Source organism: Colobus angolensis, unplaced genomic scaffold (genome assembly GCF_000951035.1).
Source record: "Colobus angolensis palliatus isolate OR3802 unplaced genomic scaffold, Cang.pa_1.0 Scaffold62, whole genome shotgun sequence".
Taxonomy (NCBI): domain Eukaryota; kingdom Metazoa; phylum Chordata; class Mammalia; order Primates; family Cercopithecidae; genus Colobus; species Colobus angolensis.
In genome coordinates, this window is record NW_012119821.1 from 3061197 (window position 1) to 3087496 (window position 26300).

Here is a 26300-nt window from a genome sequence, read left to right on the forward strand (position 1 = left end):
CCCCGGAGCCCTGCGCCCCGGCCCCAAGAGCCAATCCCGCGCGACTGCCTCGTGCCGCCCGCGGCTGCAGTTAGCCCGGGAGGAGGAAGACGGGGCGGAACTCGTTCTTCTCGCCCCCTCCTCCCGCGACTCCCAGCCTTTCCAAGTGGACTTCTTTCTGTTCTTTGGACAGGTGGGCTACTGGTTTTCACTGGAATCATCTCACAGGGCAGGAACTTTGGCTTCCTGCGTTTGATAACTGCACGCTCTGTACAGTCTGTCTCCCGTATGTTTCGATACGTGACCGGCTGCCCAGTGTGACTTTCAGGTGTCTCCTTATTAAAGAGGAAGATACCTGAGGACCTAATATTTTTATCAGGACTTTTAGCAGCTGGCTGCAAATTATTTAGCCTCGAAGTAACCAGCGACGTTTGTAGTTGACTGATTGGAACTGTGGTTCTATACCTAAAAGTTATGATTTCAGCTTCTGGTTTGGCATTTTTCCACATATGGGAATTTGCCATCATTTATAGTTTTTTTCTATTTATGAAGAATAGTAGCATTTGTAGAACTTCTCTTTTAGATGTGTGAATACTGTTTGGTATGGACAAGTGCAGGAGGCATTAAGGTAGTAGAGATAAGTGATTTATTGATGATCGAGGAAGGGTTTTATAGAGGTATGTGCTCATCTGAGCGCAGAATTCACTAGCTGAAACACACAACATTGGGTTCCCAGTGGTAGGGTTAATGTGAGGTGTAACTGTTGTGTGGTATTGTGGCACTTCGCTTATAGCCAGAAATGAGCTTTCAATTCAATTTTGAAATTGTGCCAAGGCTAACACTTTTATGCAGATAAGTCCCAGATGGAAATCAATCTTGCCATTACAAAGTAAATGTGAAAATGTCAGTTTGCCTAAAATGATAATGCAGTCTGTGAAGGTGTTCGTTGAAGTGAGAAATCTTGAGCTTTTTATTCATTTTTTTTTTCAGTTGTTTTGCTTTTGCTAGCTATAAAGAGTATTTTCTGCTACTCCTGTGTGGTTTTAATTTAGTATAACTTAAATACTGATGGTCTGTTTAAAAATTCTACATCATTCTGTAATCCAGCTTAAATTCTAGTTGATCCTCCCGAGTGAAAAAAATGCCATTAACTTTACCTGTTTGTTAAAACATAGTACCGGCCTTTATTGAAGGAATCTTTTTCATAACCATTTTGCCAGTGTCATCCATTTGCAGTGTAAAAAAGGTATGTTGCAATAGTAAAACAATTCAAAAAAATTATTTTTCCATATGTAAACTTAAGCAATATTCAAAACAGTGGGTTTCCTGGCTAATCCATATAATCAGTGTATATACTATTCGTGTAGTGCAGAATGTAACTATCTACAGAAAAATGCATTTAATTTAGAAACTCAGGAATCTGCCTTTCCCTTGTCCAAAAGTGGGAACAGAAGTATTGTTTACCATCACTCACTAGGTAGCAGTGACGGTTAATGTGGGAAGAGGCAGTTCTGACGGCAGTGGCAGCTCTGGTGGCATTTTTGGCCGTTGTGTGAGTGACAGCGCCACTGAGGGCAGAGAGCTAGAAGATATATAAAGAAGAACCTGGTGGTCACTGGCCATGTATAAGTGGAGTATGAGAAGTTGTTTCTGTGTATTAGGTTTCTGTAAGTTGGGTTTTGCCGAGTGTGTTTTTTTGTCTTTCGGGAATAATTTAAGATTATTTGTTTATGTATTTGCTTCCTCCACTAGACCATAACCTTTTTGAGGGCAGTTATTTTTTTTCATTCATTCATTCCATCAGTTTGTCAACGGATATTTAATTCATGCCTACCATATGCAGAAACAGTTTTAAAATCTGAAGATGAACAGATAACTTTCGCCCTTGCGTGAGAAACATAGACAGAGCTATTAAGGAGTAGGCTATATTATAGCATGCCAGATAATATTAAGTGCTGTGGAAAAAAAATAAAGCACGGAAGAGTCTTAGAGACTGAGAAGATGACAGTTTAAAATAGGGTAGTCTGGTAAGTTCTCACTGAGAAGGTGGCATTTGAGCAAAGACTTGAAGGAGGTAAGAAAGGCAGCCTTGCAGATATCTAGGGGAAGAGCATCCCAGGTAGAAGGAGCAGCAAATGCAAAAACCCTGAAGAGAGTGCCTGTTGGAAGAACCCCAGGAACTTCTACATAGCAGGAGCAGACTATGTAAGGGAACATGAGTTGAAAGTGTCTGTGTAGGGCGTCATTCTATTCTTGCTGCCTGGAATGTCCTTCCTTTCCATTGCCACGTGTACAAATTCAACCCCTTGTTCTAGGCCCAGCACAAACGTCACCTAAACAGTCTGTGAAGCCTTTGATCTTGCTCAAAGGCTCCTCTTGGTTTTTAGGATTTTATTTTTTATCTTTGTTATGGCACAATATTCTCGTTCACAGCCTGTAATTCCTTGTGGCAGCCATCCTATAGAATACTTGAAGGAACGTATCAGATTTTAGATATATTTGTGTCATTCTTAGCAGTCAACACTGAGGCTTGAACATAGAAAACTAACTCTTTGCTAAATGCATTTATTTAGGATCTCTTAGCTTGGGATAGAGTTTGGATTAGAATTGACTTCCTGAGTTTCCATCTGTCTTTTAAAATGTAGTCCTTCACTAACTAGAGGTTTTACGAATTTCTGCCTTTAGCATAAAAGTAATGATGGAATACCTGTTACTCAGCTGTTTCTGTTTTAAGAGGTCTCTAAGAAGTATATGTCCAATATTAATAAAAATTTTGAGTTTAATTTATTAAACAATATCTAGGGATGTGACTGAGCTAACGATTCCATATGCTGGCAGGATGCTGAGGTTTGAGTCCAACAGTAATGGTTTAACACTAAGCAATTTGAAAAATGTTTAACCCTTTGCCAACAAGTTTATCCTACTGCATTGCATTTTCATTCCTCATTTATCTCCCTCATAATATAACAACTTACATATTCATCTCTGCCCTTTAACAGTGCACATTTCCATTTCATGCTGTAATAGATTGTTGGTTTCAATTGTGGCTCCAAGCTGTTATATGTGAGAAATATGAAGTCACACACCTGTTTTGCTAAACGGAAGTTTTGGTTCATTCTGCTAGAGTTAGACATTACGAATTCAAGTGTGGGCTGGGTGCCTTGGCTCATGCCTGTAATCTCAGCACTTTGGGAGGCTGAGGCAGGCGGATCGCCTGATGTCAGGAGTTCAAGACCAGTCTGGCCAACATGATGAAACCCCGTCTCTACCAAAAATACAAAAATTAGCCAGGCATGGTAGCGCACGCCTATAATTGCAGCTACTCGGGAGGCTGAGGTAGGAGAATTGCTTGAACCTGGGGAGGTAGAGGCTACAGTGAGCCGAGATCGTGCCATTGCATTCCAGCCTGGGTGACAGAGCGAGACTCTGTCTCAAAAAAAAAAAAAAAACTCAAGTCTGTACTCAGAATGCCTCCCGTTTTGTTTTTGCCTTCTATATCCTTGGTCTGTGACTGCACAAATTCAGATGTTTTTCTTCGTTTGTCTTTTTAAGTTGATGCTTAGCTTCCGCCACTTGGCAACAGTAACCTGTAGTCTTTTAATACTTGCCTGACAGTATTTGTGCATTACTGTAAATAACTAATGAGACATATCTTATAAACCAAATATATTTTTACATAGCAATCAAACAAAAAAAAACTCTTGGGTTATGATTCCATAATACATCCTCTGGTGAATTACTTTAAAAAACATTTTTTTATAGAGAAAAGTTCTCACTAGGTTGCTTAGGCTGGTCTTAACCTCCTGGCCTCAAGCAGTCCTCCAACTTTGGCCTCCCCAAGTGCTGGGATAAAGATCTGAGCCACCATGCCTAGCCTGTGAATTACTTTTATAAAGTGGAAATGTCTGTCTTTTGTGTGGATTATCTTAGTTGTTTCTGCAGATATAAAATACTGTGTGTATATATGCATGTGTGCATATGTACTTCCACATATATGAAGTACAAGCCGGAAAATTTTCAAGTTAACCTATATGAGTTGCCTCAATTTTTTAATAGACTATATTTAATTAAACTGTTAACCAAATGCAAGCCTTAGGAGAAACTCTAAGATTCTTCTTTCCCGTTTTTCTTTTAAAATTTTAACATAAAAATACAAAGTATTGAAAGTATAGATAACTTATTTTTTCTTTTAAAAATGTCCCTTAAAAAGATCCATCCATGTTCACTGATGTCTTTTTTTAGTGACTATTAAGACATTGTGGCAGATGGGATAATTAAACTTAAGTCTGTGATCAAGATAGAATTATCAACACTGCTGAGTATGAGGGTGTTAACACGTATTAACACATGGCATTTCAGCTTTTTGTTAAGAAGAAAATTCCATACGATTTGGTTTCCTTCCATGTTAGTTATAATGCATTTGTCTACATAAATTGGGTTTTATGTAGCCTGACTCAAATGCTTAGAAAGAACTATGTTAGGTACATTACAGGAAGTGCATAGTAGTAGACCGATTCCAAATTTAAATGATTCAACAAATTGATGACTTTATTGTAGATCCAATTTCTTTTTCTTTCTCTGCTTTACTCATCACAAAATTACTATTTCCAAAGCCTGTTTTTCTCCTTGAAATTGGTGGTAATCAGTTCAATTCAGAAAGAGACAACTATCTGTTTCTGCAGTCCTGGACTGTGTCTTTTTCTTCATTCTGCTTAGACCCACCCAAGACCAATAATGTTAATAGCTTACCCTAATCAAGATCTAACCTTGGATTGGAGCTGAAGATGAGAGTGAAAACGGGCATGAAATGGATATTCTGTTGGAAAGATTAAAGAAAGGAGTAGATGGTGGGTAGGCAAACAAGGGTCTGCTATTTCCTCTTCTAAACTTTTAAAAAAATATTTATTTTTATGGCCGGGCACGGTGGATCATGCCTGTAATCCCAGCATGTTGGGAGGCCTAGGTGGGAGGATCATTTGAGCTCTGGAGTTCAAGACCAGCCTAGGCAACGTGGCAAAACCCTGTCTCTATGCAAAAAATACAAAAATTAGCGAGTCATATTAGCACACAACTATAGTCCTAGCTACTTAGGTGACTGAGGTGAGAGGATCGCTTGAGCTGCAGAGGTTGAGGCTACAGTGAGCTGAGATTGCACCATTGCACTCCAGCCTGGGTGCCAGAGGAGACTCAGTCTCAAAAAACTTAAAAAAAAATTTTTTTTATTAAGATACAGGTGACAAAAAAATTGCACATATTTACAGTGTACTTTCCTTTTTCGTATATGTATATATTGTGAAATGGGTAAATCAAGCTAATTAACATACCTATCACCACTATTCCCTCTTTATTAGCTTTTAATATATATTAGTTTTCTGTAATTTTAGATTGCTTCTGAGGTTGTTAATATCAGGAATGGTTCCTTGTAATATGCAATACTGAACATGTGTCACAATAGGTCTTAATTTCAGGTTTTCCTTGTATCAAAGTGTCCTTGAAAAACCCAAATGCTGATACGGTCACAGTTTTTATATGAAGCATGCTGGAAAACTTGCTTTTTAAAAATTAAGGTTAAACCTTTTGAATATTTAATTGTAAAGGAGGAAATAAAGTGTTCAAAGTTAAAATGATTTTTAGTTTTGAGGTAAGTGTTATAAACAGTACAATGTTATAGGTCATTTCATGGCTTTTCTAAAAGAAGGCCTTACATAACGTACCTATATTATATTCTTTAGCAAAGTTGTTTTCAATTTTAAGTAAGTTTCTTTTTTGTGACTATGTGGAAAATTAAGTATTAAGGCCACTAAGGTCATTCTTGATTTTACCACACACAGGTAATTATTAACACTTAGTGTATTTCCCCCAGTTTTTATTTTTCCTTTCAGAATGTCCCAGTGAATAGGATATACCTTTTAGACATTAATAACACAAATAAATGCTTTGAAGCTGATGGTGGATTTATTAAACATTGTGGCTTTAAGGTAACTGAGTATGTTAATGTTCAGCCACTCTATTGTTAAAATTTAAAAAACACAATATATGTTAATAGCACATTAATAATTTGCATGTTTTAAGAAATGTGTGTATATCTTTTGTATAAAATTAAACTTACCTATGTAACCTGAGGTTATCAGTGTCCTTGTCTTTTTCATTCTAAAGGGAAATCTTCGCTTATTTTTGTTTGAAAGTCAAGAGTTCATTCTTGCCTTTAGCACTTAGAGTCTTCTTTGTACCTGGGGATTATGGATTTTGTCACTGCTGTTTATAATTCAAGGGGGTTCTGAGCTGTTACCATCTAGAGGGCCCAGTCCCCTTCCAACTTCTTGTTATATAAAACTCTCACATTAGGCTAACTAAACACATTCTTTCCTCACCCATCCTGCCTTTTCAGCTTTCCTCTCATCAAATCCTTTGAACTACAATATAGTTAGAATTCTTTGCTGAAGAATCAGGCAACTCTTAGAAGGATACTGAGGTGAAAAAAGAACAATTCTAGCAACCAACTGTTTTCTTAAGACTCCAAGTGGAGGAAGCACCTGTAGAGTTAGGCCTCTGACTAGGCCTTCTAGAGATAGGCCTCTGGGAAGTGGAGTGAGCTTTCTGGATACTTTCTGATCTGTCTCTCCATTACACTCTTCTCTTGTCCTGTCCATATTCTTTCAAGTATTTATTTGTTGCTTGTATGGCCCTATTGTAAGCGCTAGTAATACAGTGATGAGTAAGACAGATGTCACCCTTGCCCTATGAGTTTACATTCTGGTGATAGGAGATAGGCAATAAATTATTGAAGATTGTAATTAGTCCAAAGAAAAATGAAACAGTATAAGGGAATAAAGCTTGACGGAGGAGAGCCTATATTAAAATAGGGTCATTGGGAATACCTCTTTGATGACCTGACATTTGAGAGGAAAACTGAATGACACAAGAGAGAGAGAATTATGAGAACAGCAAAGAAAAGAATGTTTCAGGCAGAAAGAGGTGCAGTGTCCCTCAAATGGGACCACACTTGATGTGTTCAGGAATAGCAAGAAGGCAAGCTGAGAAAACACAGGGAAGAGAGACAGGAGATGAAGCTAAAGAGAATGATGGGGACAGATCATGCCTGTATGCCACACCATGCCCCTTCTTGACATCATTCAGTTTGATGACATCATGCCCAGCATGTTCTCCACAAGAAGAGATACTCCTCTTCAAATCATACTTGTATTTTGCCATTTGAACTGTGCCTCTGCAGAAGGAGCCGTGAGACTCTCCTCTGATTAGTTACTTTCTTCTCTACCCAGTTATTGTTAGGCTCTGGAAAGATGGGGTTGCTAGGCCAGTGAATGAAGATAAAAGTCAGTGCATCAAAACCAGGCATGGTGTGTGCCTATAGTCCCAGCTACTTGGGAGGCTAAGGTGGGAAGATTGCCTAAGCCCAGGAGTTGAGGCCGTGCTAGGCAACCGTAGCAGGACCCCTGTCTCCTGAAAAAAAAAACAAAAACCAAAAAGCAAAAAAAACAAAAAACATGAGTGCTCCAGTTCTGTACAGCCTCTCTATCAATGAGACCTGTGATCAAGCTTTCCTAAGTCACCTGTAAAGTAACACAACTCAAGAAGAAAATGATTTTTTTTCTTAGCTTATTGTCTTCATTTTATGTGAATAGAGTTTATGTGAAGCCCACTGGACCCACCTCTATTGTGCCAAAAAGCATTTACATTTTTGCACTTTTGCAATCCTGATGTAATTACAAGAATCACTTACTGTCAGTCACAGTTCTCTTTGTTACTCAGGAGGAAAGGACTATCTTTTAATATTCCAGACTCACTGAATTGTTTCGATTACCTTGTACTTACTGAGGAAGAGTACCAGTTGATTCTACCACATACATATCCTGCTATTTCCTGTCATTAATATATCTTAGTGTGATATGAAAGGGTTATAAAATAAACTTTATTGTAGTAAAAATATATAACATAAAGTTTATCATTTTAACAGTTCCAAGTGTACAGTTTTGTGGCATGAAGTATATTCACATTGTTGTATCACCACCATCTGGGAAAGAACTTAATCTTTCCCAGAAGAAACTCCTTACACATTAAACACTAACTTCCCATTATCCCCTTCTCCTAGTACCTGGCAAACACCATTCTACTTTGTGTCTCTATGAATTTGACTGCTCTAAGAACCTCATATAGGAGGCATCATGGAATTTTTGTCTTTTTGAAACTGGCTTTTCTTTCAGTATGTCTTCGAAGTTCACTCATGTTGTATAGCATGTATCAAAACTTCCTTAATTGTTAAGATGCAATAATATTTCATTGTATGTGTGTACATACCATCGACCTAAAAGGAAGAGGCTCAAGCTCAAAATAGTATTCAAAGAGTTTACTTGAGCCAAAATGAGAACAGTTGCCTGGGAGAGTCAGGCATTAAATAAAGGGGACATGGAGTGGGATGATACTAAGTTGTCTGTCAAGAATTCTCAGTAGTTTATAGATATAACGTTGGTTAATGATTGACTAACATTGTTGAGATACAGGGAGTTGGTTATAATGTGTGGTGTAGCATTATTAGGTTATTTTCTAGTTGTGGCAGTATAAAGCAGTTTCAATAGATAAATATTTATCATAGCTCAGAGGAGGGAAGTAGGATGTGATTGCTGTCACATTTGAATGCCTTTCTGGGCCAGATCATTTAAAAGGACTTGCATTCCTCAGATAAAAGTTTCTTTCTCAATACCGTATTTTGTTTATCCGTTTGTCAGTGGAAACTTAGGTTGCTTCATCCTTTGGCTATTCTGAATAATGCTGCTGTGAACATAGATGTACAGATATCTGTTTGAGTTCCTGCTTTTACTTTTTATAGGTACATACCTAGAAGTGGAATTGTTAGATTATATGGTAATTTTATGCTTCGCTTTTTTCTAGGGAAGCGCCACATCATTTTCCACAGTGACTGTACCGTTTTACATTCCCACCAGCAATGCACAAAGGTTTTAGTTTCTCTACATCCACGTTACTTTTTGTTTTTTGAAAATAGCCATCCTAATGTTTATGAAGTGATATCTCGTTATGGTTTTGATTTGCATTTCTTTGGTGACTAGTGCTGTTGCGGATCCTTTCATGTGTTTATTGGCCATTTGTGTATCTTTGGAAAAATATCTATTTGAGTCTTTTGCCCATTTTAATATTCAGTTGTTTGCTTTTATTGTTTAGTTGTAGGAGTTTTAAAAATATATTCTAGATATCAGTCTCCTATTGTATATATGATTTGCAAATATTTTCTCTAATTCTGTGCCTTTTTACTCTGTTGATAGTGTCCTTTGATACAACATTTTAATGAGATTTAGCTTACATGTTTTGTTGTTGTTGCTAGTGCTTGCTTTTGGCATCATACTCAGAAAATAATTTTTTAATTACTACATAATAGTACATTGTATAGTATACTATAACCAATGTAGACTTCAGTTTTGAGTAAGATTTTTTGATGAGATTAAATAAGAGAATGGTTGAAGAACCTGACATAGAAAGACTTAGTAATTGTTGTGTAAATAATAATGATTATTTTATTACTGCTTGTTACTTCCTACTTCTAATTGGAAGATCATGTAGTTAGTCATAGGACCATAGAACACACCAGAGATTGTTCTCAAATATTATCTCTTTTATTTTATTTTTTTCCAAAAACCCCAATGTTTAAATTATATGGGCCCTGTTTTGGTAAAAGGCAAAAGGTTTATAAGATCTGAAGAGAAACCAGAGTATGTGGGCCCTGTTTTAGAATGAACTTGCTGCTTATTATAAAATGCAAAGTCCCAAACACTCTTCCACAGAAAAGTTCTGTAAGAAGACTTTTATAGGAGAAAGTATGGCTATAAAAGTTGCCTCAGCTTTTTTCTTTTTCTCTCAGAATTAGCCAACCTTTTAAAAAAACATCTCAGTGGCTTCTAGAATTATATCGTGGTGTGCAACCGTCGCCACAATCTAAGTTTAGAACATTTTTATCAAACTAAATGAAATTTACTACCTATTAGCAGTCACTCTTCAATCCACACTCCCCACCATCCCTGGCAACCACTAATCTGTTTTGTTTGCATAGATTTTTCTATTCTGAACATTTTATATAAATGGAATCATGAAGTATTACAGTCTTGTATTGGCTTCTTTTACTTAACATGATGCTTTCAGGGTTCGCCTATGTTGTAGCATATATTAATATTTCATTACTTTTTATAGCCAAATAATATTTTAGTATGGAGAGGTATATATACACTGCATCTTGTTTGTCCATTTATCAGTTGGACATTTGGGTTGTTTCCACTTTTTGGTTACTATGAGTAATGATGCTATGAGCATTCATGTAGGAATTTTTGTGTGACTATATGTTCTCATTTCTCTTGGGTATGTAATTGGGAGTCAAATTGCCAAATCATATGGTAAGAATATGTTTAATTGTTTGGCAAAATGCCAGACTATATTCTAAAGTGACTGTACCATTGTGCCTTCCCACAAACAATGTCCGAGGGCTCCAGTTTCTTCATGTCCTAACCAACTATTGTTATTGTCAGTCATTTTTATTCTAGCTGTCCTGATGGGTATCAAGTAGTATCTCATTGTGATTTTCACTTACATTTTCCTGATGACAGATGATGTTGAACATCTCTTCATGTGATTATCGTCCATTTACATATCTCTTTGAAAGGAATATATATTCAAATCCTTTGCCTGTTTTTAAGTTGAGTTGTCATTTTATTATTGACTTGTAGGAGTTCTTAATATACTCTAAGTGCACATCCTTTATCAGGTATATGTTGTGCACGTATCTCCTCCCATTCCATAGGTTGTCTTTTTACTTTCTTGCTGCTGTCACTTACAGCACAGTGGTTTTGAATTTTGATATCATCTAGCTTATTTCTTTTTTCTTCACTTGAGCTTTTGGTATCTTATCTCAAAAATCTTTGCCTACTCCAAGGTCAAAATCTTGTAACCATTTTTCCTTTCAAGAGTTTAGTAGCCTTAATTCTTATACCTAGGCCAGTGGTTCATTTCAGGTTAGTTTTGTGTATGGTATGAGGTGGGGATCCAGTTTCATTCTTTTACATGTGGATATTTAGTTGTTTGAGCACCATTTGTTGATTATTCTTTCCCTATTGAATTGTCTTGGTACTTTACCCCAAGTTTTCCTCCCAAATTTTATCTTGTTCTTGGCGTTCTTAGACCTTCCAGCTGCCACCATGGTTGACTCTAAATATTTCAAACTCAGTCTGTCACCTTCTCAGCTTTTTGTTATTTCAGTAATAGAGTGTTTGCCCCTGAAACTGTGAAACATTTTAATATGTGTTTTACTTCATTTTGTGCTTCTATAACAGAATACTTGAGACTGGGTAATTTATAGTGAACAGAAATTTATTTGGTTCATGGTTCTGGAGGCTGGGAAGTCCAAGGTCAGGGAGCCACATGTGGTGAGGGCCTTCCTGCTACATCATAACATGGTGGAAGGCATCACATGGTATGCACATGTGGGCAAATGTGGGAGCCAACTCGCTTTGATAACAAACCCAGTCCTGTGATAATGACCTTCATTCCTTCATGAGAGCAGAGCCCTCATGACCTTATCACCTTTTAAAGGTCTTACCTTTTAACACTGTTGCATTGGAGATTAAATTTCCAACACATGAACTTTGGGGGATACATTCAAACCAAAGCAGAATGGTTGATGGTGGTTTAGGGTGTTCATTATACCTGCCATTTATTTAGTACTTTTTTGTGTGTGCTAAGCATTTTTTGTACATTATAAGAGAAAATATGAGAGAATTCTTCTCTGAAGAAATTTAATGAGATATCTTGGAGAGTTCTAATTAAGTTACTATTGTAGTGCCCTAGTCTCTTCTTGTTTGGGATTTAAGAATCCTGCCATTCTGATTGCTGGTTCTTTGCACACTCTGGCTGAAGTTAGGCCTGCCCATGTACACAGAGTCTCCAGCCAGACTTCTAACTTAGGAGAGGCATTGGCAGAAAACACAGTAACTGAATTTTCTTTGCTAGGGTCTTCTCTTTTTCATGATTCCTAAATGTTTGGAGTGCTCTGAGGCTTTGTCCTTAGACATCTCTTTTTTTTTAAGTGCAACATAAACTTATTATTCTTCATATATTTTCTTGATTCTGTGATTTTGTCCACATTTTTACTTCTGCCCTTCGTGTAACTTCATACTCCCCGTTCTCTTTATTTTTGAATTCTACCTATTCTTTAAGGCCCTTCCTCAGTATCTGTCACTTTTCTTTGAAGATGACAATATTGCCGCTCAAAAATCATTGTTCCTCTTGACTTCTTACAGTATGTTATTTGTGCTACTATTATGTCAGAAATTGCCCTGTACCTTTTATTATGAAGAGTTATTTTCTCTCTATATATATAGATGTGTGTGTGTGTGTGTGTGTGTATTTTTTTTTTTTTTTTTTTGAGACGGAGTTTCTCTCTGTAACCCAGGCTGGAGTGCAGTGGTGCAATCTCAGCTCTCTGCAACCTCCACCTCCCAGGTTCAAGCGATTCTCCTGCCTCAGTCTCCTGAGTAGCTGGGACTACAGGCATACATCACCACACCTGGCCACTTTTTTGGTATTTTTAGTAGAGACGGGGTTTCACCATGTTGATCAGGGCAGTCTTACACTCCTGACCTCAAATGCTCTTCTTGCCTTGGCCTCCCAGAGTGCAGGGATTATGGCGTGAGCCACCGTGCCCAGTCCTATTTTAATATTTTTATTCAACCAGGACCTCACAGCCACCTAGGCTGGAGTCCAGTGGTATGATCACAGCTCACTTGCAGCCTTGATCTCCCTGGAACTACAGGCATGCATCACCATGCCCAGCTAATTTTTGTGTTTTTTTTGTAGAGATGGAGTTTCACCATGTTGCCCAGGCTTGTCTGGAACTCCTGGTCTCAAGTGATCCTCCCACCCTGGCCTCCCAAAGTGCTGGGATTATAGGCGTGAGCCACTGCACCCAGTTGATTATGAGGAATTCTGTTTCTTTTTTTGAAATATAAAAAAGGCAAAATACAAAACTGTAAGTTCAAAATAATGATATCTTATGTTTTACTTCTTGTATTAGATCATACGCTGTTTGTCTTTGATCTTGGTAATCCTCTATATTTTAACATCTACCAGAGTGAACGAATGCATTTTAAGAAAATGCTTTCCTAAATTTTTAAAAGAATGATGAGGATAATGACATATTGATATGATTAGAGGAAAGTTTTAAAGTTGCCTTTGTGATATATGCATAAGGACAGGAGGGAAACATAGGAAAAGACAAAATATTATTAGTGGGTTTCTGATTTTTTAAAGTTTATTTTTGTTTTTCATTAATGCATTAAATATTAAAATAATAAAAGTTTTTGCCTTTTTGTAACTGTAGTCATCTTTAGACTGATGTAATCTAGGAGTTGTGACCAACTGAAATATAGCTCTCTTGACTTCTGTTGTGAAACTATACTGTTAGGAAATCTGATCAGCCTGAAGTAAGTTCTAGGCTCCTTAATGAAAGCTGTTAAGTTAAATAAGGGAAATAGTTTTATATCAGCAGATTTAAGTTTAGCTTAGCCTTTGGATGTTTGATTAAAATTTTAAGGCATTCTTTCATATTTTTCTAATTCATTTTTAATTGACATAATAATTGTGAGTATTAATGGGGTACAGTGTGATGTTTTGATCTATGTAAAAGGATTCAATCAAGCTAGTTAATATATCCAGCATCTTTTTTTTTTTTTTTTTTAAGTAATATCATCTTGCTCTGTCTCCCAGGCTGGAGTGCCCTGATGCCCAGGCTGACGGGCAGTGGTGTGATCATTAAGTCACTGCAGCCTCTACCTTTTCAAGGGCTTCAAGGGATCCTTTTGGCTCGGCCTCCTTGGTAGCCAGGACTACAGTTGCCCGCCACCATGCTCAACTAAGTTTTTGAAACATTTTGTTTTGTTTTGTTTAGATGGAGTCTCAGTTTGTAGCCTAGGGCGGTATGAAATTCTTGGCTTCAAGTGATCCTTGGCCTTGGCCTCCCAAAGTGCTGGGATTACAAACGTGAGCCACCGCACCCAGCAACGTATCTGTCATCTCACCAACTTGTTATTTCTTTGTGGGGAGAATGTTAAAAATGCATTCTTTTAGAAGTTTTAAAATATACATTATTATTAACTGTAGTCACCATGCAGTTCAGTAGATCACAAAAACTTATTCCTCCAGTCTAACTGAAACTGTACCATTTGATCAACATTTTTGCTTTCCCCATTCCTCCTTTTATTCCCACCACCAGTCTCTGGTAACCACCCTACTGATTTTCTTCATTGAGTATTGCCAGCATTCTAAGAAAATTCCAAGTGGCAGCAGTTGAAGTTCCTATGAGAAATTCTTTCACTGTCAATATAATGAAACATAGTTAAAGGTTAGTGCAGTTGACCTCTTCCTTGATAAGCAGTAATATAATGCAGAAAAATAACATTCCTTAAAAGAAAACTTCCTATAAGATTTTATTGTCCTTAGAATTCTAGAACTGACTTTCAGATAAGGCCCAGAGGTAGTACTTAAAAATAAGTCAGTGTTAATGCATGCTTATTATGTGCCAGATATTATTCTATGAGTATGTACATATATGTATAAAGTAAGTGTATGAACTCAGTTCTCACAACACCACCATGAGGTAGATACTATTGGTTTCTCTATGCTACAAATGAGGAAAACTCAGGCACAGAGAGGATAAGTAACTTACCCAAAGTCACACAGTTAACAGAGTACATCCAGGAATAAACCCATATATCTGGTTACAGATTATTTACTCTCCTCTTTCCCTTTTTTTAGTTTGTTTCTTCAAGTTCTACATACATATTGGTTAAAGAATCTAATAGTTTCATAAGGTTTATTATGAAAAATAACATTCCTTCATTTCTCCCTTTCCACAAGTAACTACTTTTAGCTGCTTTCAGTGTTTATGTACATGTGTCTAAATAATGTACTTGTTTTACTGCCTGACTTACTATTTGTAGACGTGATTTATTCTGCTATTAAAATTGATTATTTGGCTGTTCTCTCCTCCACAACTAATTCCCAGTCCCCTCATAATTATTTCATAATTTTCGTTAGATAATCAGTGTTTTGATGTTTACATTAATTTATTATGTAAACACTTTCTTCAGCCAAGCCATGTTGTAAACTGTACTGTTTTTTCTTTCCTGACATTTTATTTTCCTTAAAGGTTGTAATTGCCTTTTCTTTTGATGTAATGTTTAATGCACTTATCACTAATTTACATCTTTGCCAGTTGTCTAAATCTTATGCATCTTTTCCCTGTTTTATGTTCTTAAATTTTAAGTCTCTTCTGGAGCCTTTTGACTAGGACCAATCCCGACCAGTTGTAAGGCAGTCATGCAGGGATCTTTATTATTTTAGGGGATTCGTTTTGCTTGTTTCCTGTGTTTCCTCCTATTGCTTCATTTCTTTGTTTATTATCCTGCCATGGAGGAGCCAGTAATACCCTCCAGTAATTTCTTGAGAAAAGGTCATGGGAAGTAGATTTTTTGTGACCTGGCATGCATGCCCAAAAATTCTTATGACTCCACATTGACTGCATATAAAATTTTAGGTTTGAATTTTTTCTCAGAACTTTGATTATATGCTCCATTACCTTTTAGTTTCCAGTGTTGCTATCTAAAAGTCTGAAGCAGTTCTGATTACTTTTCTTTCATGCGTGATCATTTATACCTTCCAAAAAGTTGTAGATTCCTGTTTTGGGGACAGAGTTTCTACAGTGTCACAGACCCTTGCCATGGGTCTGTTTTCATTTATTGTGCTGGGTACTTGATGGGTCCTTTGATTGTAGAAACTTTTGTCCTCTACTGGAAACATTTCTTCATTTCCTGTTCCCAAGTCTCCTTTTTTTCAGTTTTTCTGAATTTCTCTGGACTCTTCTACATTTCTTATTCTTTCTCTTTCGTTTGCTATCTTTGTGCCCTTTGGCTCTATTTTCTCAACTTTATTTTCCAGTTTTCTACTGAATTTTTAAAATTTCTCCTTATATTTTGAATTCCCATGAGCTTCTTTATTTCTGAATTTCACTCTTTTATTGTATACTGTTACTTTATAGTTGTATTATCTTTTCTTACCTTTCATATTAATGATACATATTTTTAAATTTTCTTCTCTTTACTTGGTTTGTTTCCTCTGAGTTGCTTTTTCCCCTATTTTATGTTTAACTTCTTTAAAAAAATTTTTTTTTAATTTTTATTTTTTATTATAGTTTAAGTTCTGGGATACATGTGCAGAATGGGAAGGTTTGTTACATAAGTATACACGTGCCATGGTGGTTTGCTGCACCTATATTAGAGTTGTCTTCAACTGTCCAATAATCCTTGATTGACTGCTCCTTTCTAAGGATAGAGTACTGAAAGCTGATTGGAAGCTCTCAATCCATGATTAGAGGTTGCCTGTGCAATCTTTACTTGAGGTAATCAAGCTAGGCAATTTAAGTAGTATAGGAATTGGAATTGTTGTAAGTACAACTCCCCAAATCTTCGTGACTTAACAATAAAAGTTTGTTTCTCACTTACATAAAGTCCAGCGTTGCTGTTCTTGGTCAACTGGAACCTTTCATGTGGGCCTTTTTTTTTTTTTTTTTAATCGTTCTTGAGAAGGGGACAAAGGAACTTCTACATCTAGTTAGCATGGAAGATTTTGCAGGAATTTTCATGAGTGAGGCTTGGATAGTATATTTTTAACAACCTGATCATCTGGGAGGAAAAAAGCTCTGATTTATAGCATTTGCTGATCTTTGTGGCATAAATACTTCACCGTGACCAATTTCAAGCTACCAACATGATGTCACCAAATGCAGAAGAAAGAGATACACCCAATAGGCTTTCATGCCAGTTCTGGCATACCACAGACTACCAGCCACATTCTACTGGCCAGAACTGTGTTGTATGGCTCCACCTAAATTCAGGGGAGGGTGAAATGGTGTGCCCTGAAAGTAAGGGAACTAGATTTTAGTGAGCAGCTAACATTTTTCTGTCATAGTTGGTATCTCCATTATCATTAACTTTAGATCTAGTTGGAGTTCCTACAGAGTTATGTTCCAATCTCCTGCCTAGATGGTGAAGAAGGCCTAGCACTAGGTATTCTGAGAACTCTGATTAGACAGGATCTGGTGGTATCTGTACATTTACATAATCCCCATGTTTTCAATGTGGTCCCTGAATTTATTGTTTGTTACTGTAACAAATTACCACAGACTTAGTGGCTTAAAACAACGCAAACTTATCGTTGTATGGTTCTTTGGGTTAGAAGTCAGACGTGGGTTTTACTGGACTAAAATGAAGGTATTGGTATAGCTGCATCCCTTTCTGGAGGCTCTAGGGGCGAATCTATGTTCTTGTCTTTTCCAGCTCCTAGAGGCCGCCCTCATTCCTTGCTTATGGCTTCCATTCTCCATGTTCATAGCCAGCTGCATAGCATATCTCTGATTCTTTTTCTGTAGTCACGTCTCCCTCTGACCACAGCCTAGGAAAGATTCTCAGATTTTCAAGTACCATGCCGTGCAATTAGCCCCACCTATATAATCTGGGATAATATCTTCATCTGAGAGTCCTTAATCCCATCTGCAAAGACATTTGTCATGTTAACCACATATTTACAGGTTCTGGGGATTAGGATGTTGTCATTTTTTGGTGGGACATTTTTCTGCCTACCACAATACCACTTGCTCTCCGAAGGCCCCCTCCCTTTGATCTATTCCTAGTAATAAGATTAAGAACGTTTCTTGGGGATGGTAGTGGGAATTTAGTGATCCTCTGTTTTTTAAACAAACTTTTAGTCCTTATTTTACACTACTCTCTTCATCCTCACTTCCAGACATATGTAAAAGCACCAATTCATGAGTTTTTGCCTATTTTGTGACACAAATTGAGTTAGTTTTATGATTTCCCTCTCACCATTTAGGATTAAATTTTCTGAGAATACTTTAACACTTATTTAAACACTTTCAAGATTTTGTTGTTCTTTTCCTTTCCCGTTCTCCTCATCCTTGTGTGTTTATGCCTTTGCTAAAAAAAGCCCTTTAATATTGTTTTAGCTGGGGTTTGGGCAGGCAACAAATGCAGATGTGTGTTTAATTTACCATCTTAATTAGAACACAGCTTGCACTTTTAACTTCTATACCATACTGCCTTAACTTTATTGCCTCTTTTTTTGTGTGTAAGGTAACCCAGATTTTGGGTAATATAAATGGATGTGGATCTTGTCTTCTAGATTACAAATTGATTTATTCAGTACACTTTTATTGGCTACTCTACATCAGCCACTTTGCTGAGCATTTCAAATACAAAGCTCAGGTTCTGGTGTTAGAATTCAGACTACCACAAAGGAAATTTGAGCACATTGTTATAAGTGTATGATAAGAACAGAAACAATACCAAGGAAGCATGGAGAAAGAAGGGACTACTTTTAATTAAGAGTCAGGAAAGACTTCATTGAAGTCGTAATGTTCTAGCTGTGTCTTAGAAAGGGTGTTGCTGGAGAATGGAGTGAGGAAGTTGTTCCCAGACAGAAGTGGGAAAATGTGAAGAAGGTGACTGGTAAGAAGTTCAGTGTGGCTGGAGCAGATTACATAGGGGAGAAGAAAGAGATGATGAAACTTCAGGGATTAGTCTGGCTTAGATATTGGAGAACGTCTTATGGCATGGTAGGGAGTTTTTATTTAGGTCAGATAAAAGCTAGAGATCTTTTAAAAAGGAAGTAACATGGCTTACACATCTTTGGTTAAATTTATTTCTAAGTTGTTTTTAAATTTCTTGTTTGGGATGATATTGTGAATGGATTTTTAAAAATTATTATTTAAAAAATTTTTTTCGAGGCAGGGTCTTACTCTGTCATCCAGACTGGATTGTAGCGGGATGATCTTGGCTCACTGTAACCTCCACCGCCCAGGCTCAAGCAATCCTCCTGCCTCAGCCTCCCAAGTAGCTGGGACTACAGACATGCACTAGCATGCCTGGGTAATTTGTTGTAGAGACAGGGTTTTGCCATGTTGCCCAGGCTGGTCTCAAACTCCTAGACTCAAGAGATCATCCCATCTTAGCCTCCCAAAGTGTTGGGATTGCAGACGTGAGTCTCTGAACCAGGCCAAAATTTTCTTTTCTTTTCTTTTTTGGAGATGGGGTCTTGCTGTGTTGCCCAGGCTGATATTGAACTTCTGGGCTCAAGTGATGATCCCCCCTCGGCCTCCCAAAGTGCTGAGATTATAGGTGTGAACCACTGTGCACAACTGAGAATCATTCATATTTAAGGGCCTGGTTCGGTTCTTTCTTTAACTTACTTTTTATAGGATTCCATTGTACAATTCCATTCCGTAGTTTATCCTTCTGTGACTGGTGGACATTTGGGTCCTTTTCAACTTTTCTTATTACAAACAGTGCTTTTATGAACATTCTTCTGTTTGTCTCCTGGTACAGAGGTTAAGAGATTTTTTTATGTACGGTTGACCCTTGCAAGGCTCCACTTACACGCAGCTTTTTTTCAGTAAGTATATTGGGAAATTTTTTGGAGATTTTTGACAAATTGAAAAAACTTGCAAATTATATAGCCTAGAAATATATATATATATAAAAATTAAGTTTGGAGGTATGTCATCAATGCATAAGACAGTAGATACTAGCTTATTTTATCATTTACTACCATAAAATATATACAAATCCATCATAAAAAGTTAAAATGTATCAAAATTTATGCAAACACTTAGAGACTGGTCATGGTGCTACTCTCGGTAAGTGGTGCTACTCTCAGTGGAGAGAACTGTAAACAAATGTAAAGATGCACTATTAAATTATAACTGTATAAAATTAACTGTACTTTATACTGTACTACTGTAGTAATTCCAATATTCTGTTGCTACTGTGGTAAATTCAGGTGTTTTGAGAATCTGCTGAAAATGCTGTGTGATGCTAATCATCTGGTGAGCAGTTTGTATCTTTAGTAAATTGCACATCACAGTAAAAAGTGCTTGCTCCCAATTCCTCTGTAATTTATTGTCATGTTTGTTGTAATATCATAAACCTTGAAGTGCTACTAGTGATGTTGGAAGTGCTCCCAAGCAGCAGAGAAATGTCATGACACTACAAGAAAAAGTTAAATTGTTTGATGTGTACCTTAGATAGAGGTCTGTGGCTGTGGTTGCCCACTATTTCAAGATAAATGAATCCAGCAAAAGGACTATCATAAAGAAAATAAAATTCATGGCCAGGCACAGTGGCTCATGCCTGTAATCCCAGAACTTTGGGAGGCCGAGGCAGGCGGATGACTTGAGGTGAGGAGTTCGAGACCAGCCTGGCCAACATGGCAAAACACCGTTTCTACTACAAATACAAAAATTATGGCTGGACGCAGTAGCTCACACCTGTAATCCTAGCCCTTTGGGAGACTGAGGTGGGTGGATCACCTGAGGTCAAGTTCAAGACCAGCCTGGCCAACATGGTGAAACCTCGTCTCTACTAAAAATACAGAAATTAGCTGGGCATGGTGGTGGGTGCCTGTAATCCCAGCTACTTTGGAGGCTGAGGCAGGAGAATCTCTTGAACCCAGCAGGTGGAGGTTGCGGTGAGTGAGATCATGCCATTACACTCCAGCCTGGGTAACAGAGCAAAAACTCTGTCTTGATAAAATAAAATAGAAATAAAAATACAAAAATTAGCTGGGCATGGTGGCGGGCACCTGTAATCCCAGCTACTCTGGAGGCTGAGACAGGAGAATTGCTTGAACCCTGGAGGTGGGTTGCAGTGAACCGAGATTGCCAGGTTGGATGCAGTGCACTCCATCCAACCTGGGCAAGAGGGAGACTCTATCTAAAAAAAGAAAAGAAAAGAATATTCATGAATCTGTAGCTATAGCTATGCCAATGTGTGAGAAAACTTTGCACCTTTTGCAAAATCCCTTTTTATCTCGTATTGAAAATCCAGCTCTTATGTGGGCATGGGAATGCTATAAGAAAGGCATACCTGTAGAATATGATTTGAGAAAAAGTGAAGTCATTATATGATAACATAAAGCATAAGGAAGGTAAAGGATCTAAAGCTGGAGAATTTAATGCCAGCAAAGGATGGTTTGTTGCTTATAGAAAGAGGTTTGACTTTTAAAATGTCACGATGACAGATTGTTAAGAGAAAAAGTATAGCTGAGTTACATTTTTGGGGAATCAAAACTTACACGTAGATTTCCAAATGCATGGGGGATTGGCATCCCTAACCGCCACATTGTTCAAGGGTCAACTGTCTGTGTAATTGCCAATGCTCAATTGTTTTTGATCTTCAAAAACTGGTTTCATATGGTTTAGAATAGTATCTAGGCAAGAAAGTGCTGGTTAATAAAACTGTTTCCCCAAGTGATTATATGTTTACCCTGCCACTGGTGAGATGAGAGTTTCTTTGGCTCTACATCTTTGTCAACATTTTATACTATCATATTCTTATACTTTTGCCGATATGGTACAGGTGGAGCTATCTCGTTGTCTTAATTTGTATTTCACTTAATTACTGCTGAGGTTTAGTATCTTTTTATTTCTTTGTGGACCATTCACATCCTTTCCTGTGAAATTGGTGTTCATGATCTTGTTCAGTTTTCTATTGCAGTGTTTAGGAAGCTGACTCTTGTTTTGTTTTGTTTGAGATGGATTCTCACTCTGTCACCAGGCTGGAGTGCAGTGGCATGATGTCAGCTCACTGTAATCTCTGCCTCTTGGGTTCAAGCGATGCTCCTGCTCAGCCTCCCAAGTAGCTGGGATTACAGGCACACGCCACCACACCCAGCTATTTTTGTATTTTCAGTAGAGATGGGGTTTCACCATGTTGGCCAGGATGGTCTCAATCTCCTGACCTTGTGATCAGCCCACCTTGGCCTCTCAAAGTGCTGGGATTACAGGCATGAGCCACTGTGCCCGGTCAGGACGCTGACTCTTACTGGAATATGAATTGCTTCGTCCAGCTTAATAGATATTTATTGAGCCAATCCTTGGCTTTAGATCAGCGTATATAAAGATGAGTAAGATGGATGGACTCTTACCTCAGTCTGTATTTAGTAAAGGTTAAACTTAATTGGAAGCTCCATAGTTCTATTTCTTTTCTCCATTCAAATATAGATTAGCTATGCTATTTATAACTACCTTTCTGATTCAGTTTACTCATTCGTAAGATAATCAGCTTTGACTAACATCTAGTTTCCCTTTTACCAGTGTATGTAATTCATCTAATATTTTTTCTTGTTGGTTTTTGAAACTTAGAAATATGTTACTTTTATTATAGTGGTAAATATAAATACTTGGTTTTTTCTTTTCTTTTTCATCAAAAAATGTTGAGTTTTGCTTCTGTAAGGTATAATTTAAGTCACTTCTCCAAGGACCCCTCTCTTAGATGGATTTCCCAGATAGATATTACTACCTTTGATTTTAAAAATTCTTAAAATGCTATTAAACCCATACCCTCCATCCTAATATATATGAATTATTCTTCCTCAGAGTGAAGATACACAACAGCAAATCATCAGGGAGACTTTCCATTTGGTATCTAAGAGAGATGAAAATGTTTGTAATTTCCTAGAAGGAGGATTGTAAGTAAAGCATTTCATAGACATTTCTAAGTTTTGACTATATGATTAAAATATATACTGTTTAATCAATGTATGGTAACAGTTTTCTAATTTTGATTAATTGGATTAGGTGAATTAATTGCCACCTATGTTAGCTATAAATCTAACTTAAAGAATTATTTTTTAAAGATATGAAATCTTTTTTTCCTCTTAAAAATTTTGAAAGGGAATTTTATATAAAGGTAATATATTAATGGTAAAAATTCCAACATTACAGGGAAGTATAAAATGTAAAATAAGAACCTCTCAACCTTAGTCCTTCTACCCAATTTCTTGTGTATCCTTCTAGAAAATTGTTTGTATAGACTAACATATAAAGTATGTTATATGTGTTGACTAACATACAACCTTAAAATTTTTATTCGTGAGATCACACTTGTATGCTCATTTGCATGTTGCTGGTTCTCAGTATGTTCAAAAGCTTTGCATATAAACACATCTAGGACAAGTTTATTCTTTTTAATGACTACAGAGTATTCCTTTGTGTGAATGTGCATAGAAATTAGATTACATTTTTTATTTTACTATTACAAGACTGAAGTCTGTTTTTCAAATATACCTAAATCAGCTAATTGATTTTTTTATTTTAAAATGAATAAGAATATTGACAGATATTACAAATAAATACTTTTAAACTAATAGCTTCCATGAAAACAGTTTGTTCTCAAACATGAATCAGTCAGAGAAACCTAGAATTTTCTGTATTTTAATGTGTATGATGGATGAGAAATACTCTGGATAACAGGGAATCCATGGTCATAAGTTACTTTTTATCATGTGGAACACTTAACTTGGGTTTCCTGAAAGGTTATATCATGCTGTCCTTAAATGTCTAATACATACTTAAAAATTTTGCTGTTAACTCAGGGCTTCTAATTTAATAATTGAGACAAGTGTACCTGCCTCTGTTTTTGAATTTTACTTGTATTTATTCAACTTTAGTTGTCTTTGACATTACTGTCACTTCCTCTCATCCTAGCCTCTTGATTTCTTATCTCCTAGGAAACTTATCACCCAGCACAGTGTACTGCATTTAGAAGTAAGAATCTGATTCATCTAACTAGGGTGCTATTTGAAATAGAAATTGTGGCTTGAAATTGTGATTGTTCTTTTTTAACCTTACAAAAAATAGAAAGCAAATATTGCAGCAGAGATGAGGCTATACATCTAGTTTAATCCTAGTTTTGTTACTAACAGGCTGATTTTCTTGGACAGGTCACTTAAATTCTTGGGCCTCAGTTTTCTCCTCTATAAGAGTTATTTGGACTAACAGGATTTCTCAGTCCTGTGGTTGTATATGATGTATTGCATTCTGTACAGGAATTTTTATCAGTATTATACTATAGCTTAAAGATAAAATTTTATTTTTAAAGGCAAAATATATACTTGCCACGTTAATATTTTTGCTTACTTTTAATAGCATTAATGGCCTCTTTGAAACTTATATTCTTCAGAAGTTTTCTCTCCTTTTAAAGTAAAGCAAACGTTTTAAGATAATCACTAAATTGCTGATTCAGAATGAAGTGAAGCCCCCTATTTGTGTTCTTTTTACCTCTTTCAGGGAACAATTGCAGTCACAGTCTATAAATACACTCTCAGAATCTTTAAATTGCATGTAGATATTTTTAAATTAAATATCTTCTCTAGAGGAGTATCTAGGATAGTAGGAAATTTTTTTTATTGTCAAAGATCATTTCTCCTTTTGCTATTAGAGGACATAGAAGTAGTATATACCTTGAGAAGTTGTTTCTACAGAACTTATAAGTTTAGTATTATTTTTACTGTATAAAAAATAGATGCTGGCCGGGCATGGTGGCTCACACCTGTAATCCTAGCATTTTGGGAGGCCTAGGCATGCAGATCTCCTGAGCTCAGGAGTTCGAGACCAGCCTGGGCAACATGGTGAAACCCCACCTCTACTAAAAGTACAAAAATCAGCCAGGTGTGGTGGTGCGTGCTTGTAATCCCAGCTACTTTGGTGGCTTGAAGCCAGGAGGCAGAGGCTGCAGTGAGCTGAGATAGCGCCACTGCACTCCAGCCTGGGTGACAGAGTGAAACTCTGTCTCAAAAAGAAAGAGAGCGAGAGAGAAAGAAATGCCATTTTCCTATATTCTGTTGGGATGGATGTTAGTTTACTTTTGGTTACATATAACCTTGATTGTAAATTATGTTAAGTGTTTAGGGGTCTTTTAAGAAGGTGAATTCATTATTGCAAACTTAACTATGAAATAGCTAAACTATATTTAGAAAATTATAAGATGTTTGGAATGATTCCTAAATTATTATTTTTAAAATACTAAAATTCCAGTCTTTATAAATAAACATATTTCATTAAAGAATTTAGTATCCTAGCTTAGTTTTCTTGCATTTATATTTCAAAACAATGTAATTCTGGAAGAGATCTTGATGGTGAATCTATCTAAAACTTAAGAAGTGTCATTCTTCTTTTTTTTCTAGTTGATAATCAGTCTTAAGCTGTGTAACTTACTGTGACGTATGGAGTTAAATCTAGTAAGCACTTACAAATGCCCCATGATCTAATTTCTGCCTGTTTCTCTGACTTTATCATTTACTAATCTTTTCTTATCTACTGGCCTTTTTTCTCTTCCCTGAATATACATACTTTGTTCTAGATGAAATGGCCATTTATTACTTACTACCTTAGCTTGAAATGCTCTTCTCTAAATTTTTTCCAAGCCAACTCCTTATCATTAGATCTCAGCTTAAATGTCACTCTTGCTCAATATTCAGCCTGAAATAGGGAACCCATCAATATATCATCATTGTATTTTGATTCTCAGTGTAACACTTGCCACTATCTGATGATGTTCTGATGTGTTTGTTTATTGCTCCTTCCCCACTACCAGTGCCTGGCACACAGTAGTTACTCAGAGAATGGTTTAATGAATGAATGAACTGAAATTAAGCACTGACTTCTTTTACTTGATATTGCTGAAGAAAGCAGCCATCTTAATTTACCTAGTCTCTGAATAAGTTCACTTAAATGCTTTGCCATTGAATGTCACCTTTCGTTTGACAAGTGGTATTTAAACAAATTGTCAGTTTGCTTTAGCTAATGAAAATGTTTTGCATTTTGTTTCCAATAACATTACAATTTTTTTGTCATTTAGATTAATTGGAGGATCTGACAACAAACTGATTTATAGACATTATGCAACGTTATATTTTGTCTTCTGTGTGGATTCCTCAGAAAGTGAACTTGGCATTTTAGATCTAATTCAAGTAAGTTAACACTTGCTTCTTACTATCTTAAATAACAGTTTGACATTTAAATTTTTAAAAACTTATATGTTCTAAATTTTCTAAAATGATGTTAGTAAGAAATAAAGCATTTCATAATAGATATTGTGTTGATAAAAGTGGTCAAAGGACATAGAAACAGGCAAACATTTGATCTGATTAAAACTATCATAACTAATTTCATCATGACCTTTTATCTTGCTCGTGTAAGTTACAGCAAGGAGCTCAAGACTCGTGGGTTTCTTAACACATGTATCCAAAACTAACCCTAAAACCTACCTCTCCCTGTTTCCTGAAAATCTTTCATAAAGTCTCTGGAACTCAAGGTCAGTCATCAGCAAATTTCTTTTTATCTTCAGCCTCTTCTGTTAATATTACTTTAATTTTGCTCTAAATTAAATCTTGCTTCC

The 26300-nt window shown here is 36.6% G+C and overlaps 1 protein-coding gene across 2 annotated transcripts in view; it reads left to right on the forward strand.

Moving 5' to 3' along the window:
- Positions 1 to 26300, forward strand: part of AP3S1 (adaptor-related protein complex 3, sigma 1 subunit) — a 70632-nt gene that overhangs the window by 800 nt on the left and 43532 nt on the right. The window contains exons 1-3 of one of the 2 annotated variants that reach the window (XM_011963666.1): positions 10355 to 10394; positions 22499 to 22590; positions 25761 to 25872. In XM_011963666.1, coding sequence (XP_011819056.1) covers positions 10392 to 10394; positions 22499 to 22590; positions 25761 to 25872 — 207 coding nt within the window. In that variant the 5' untranslated portion in view covers positions 10355 to 10391. Of the gene's footprint in view, positions 1 to 10354; positions 10395 to 22498; positions 22591 to 25760; positions 25873 to 26300 lie in introns of those variants that run through there. The other variant, XM_011963665.1, reaches the window with a different exon arrangement.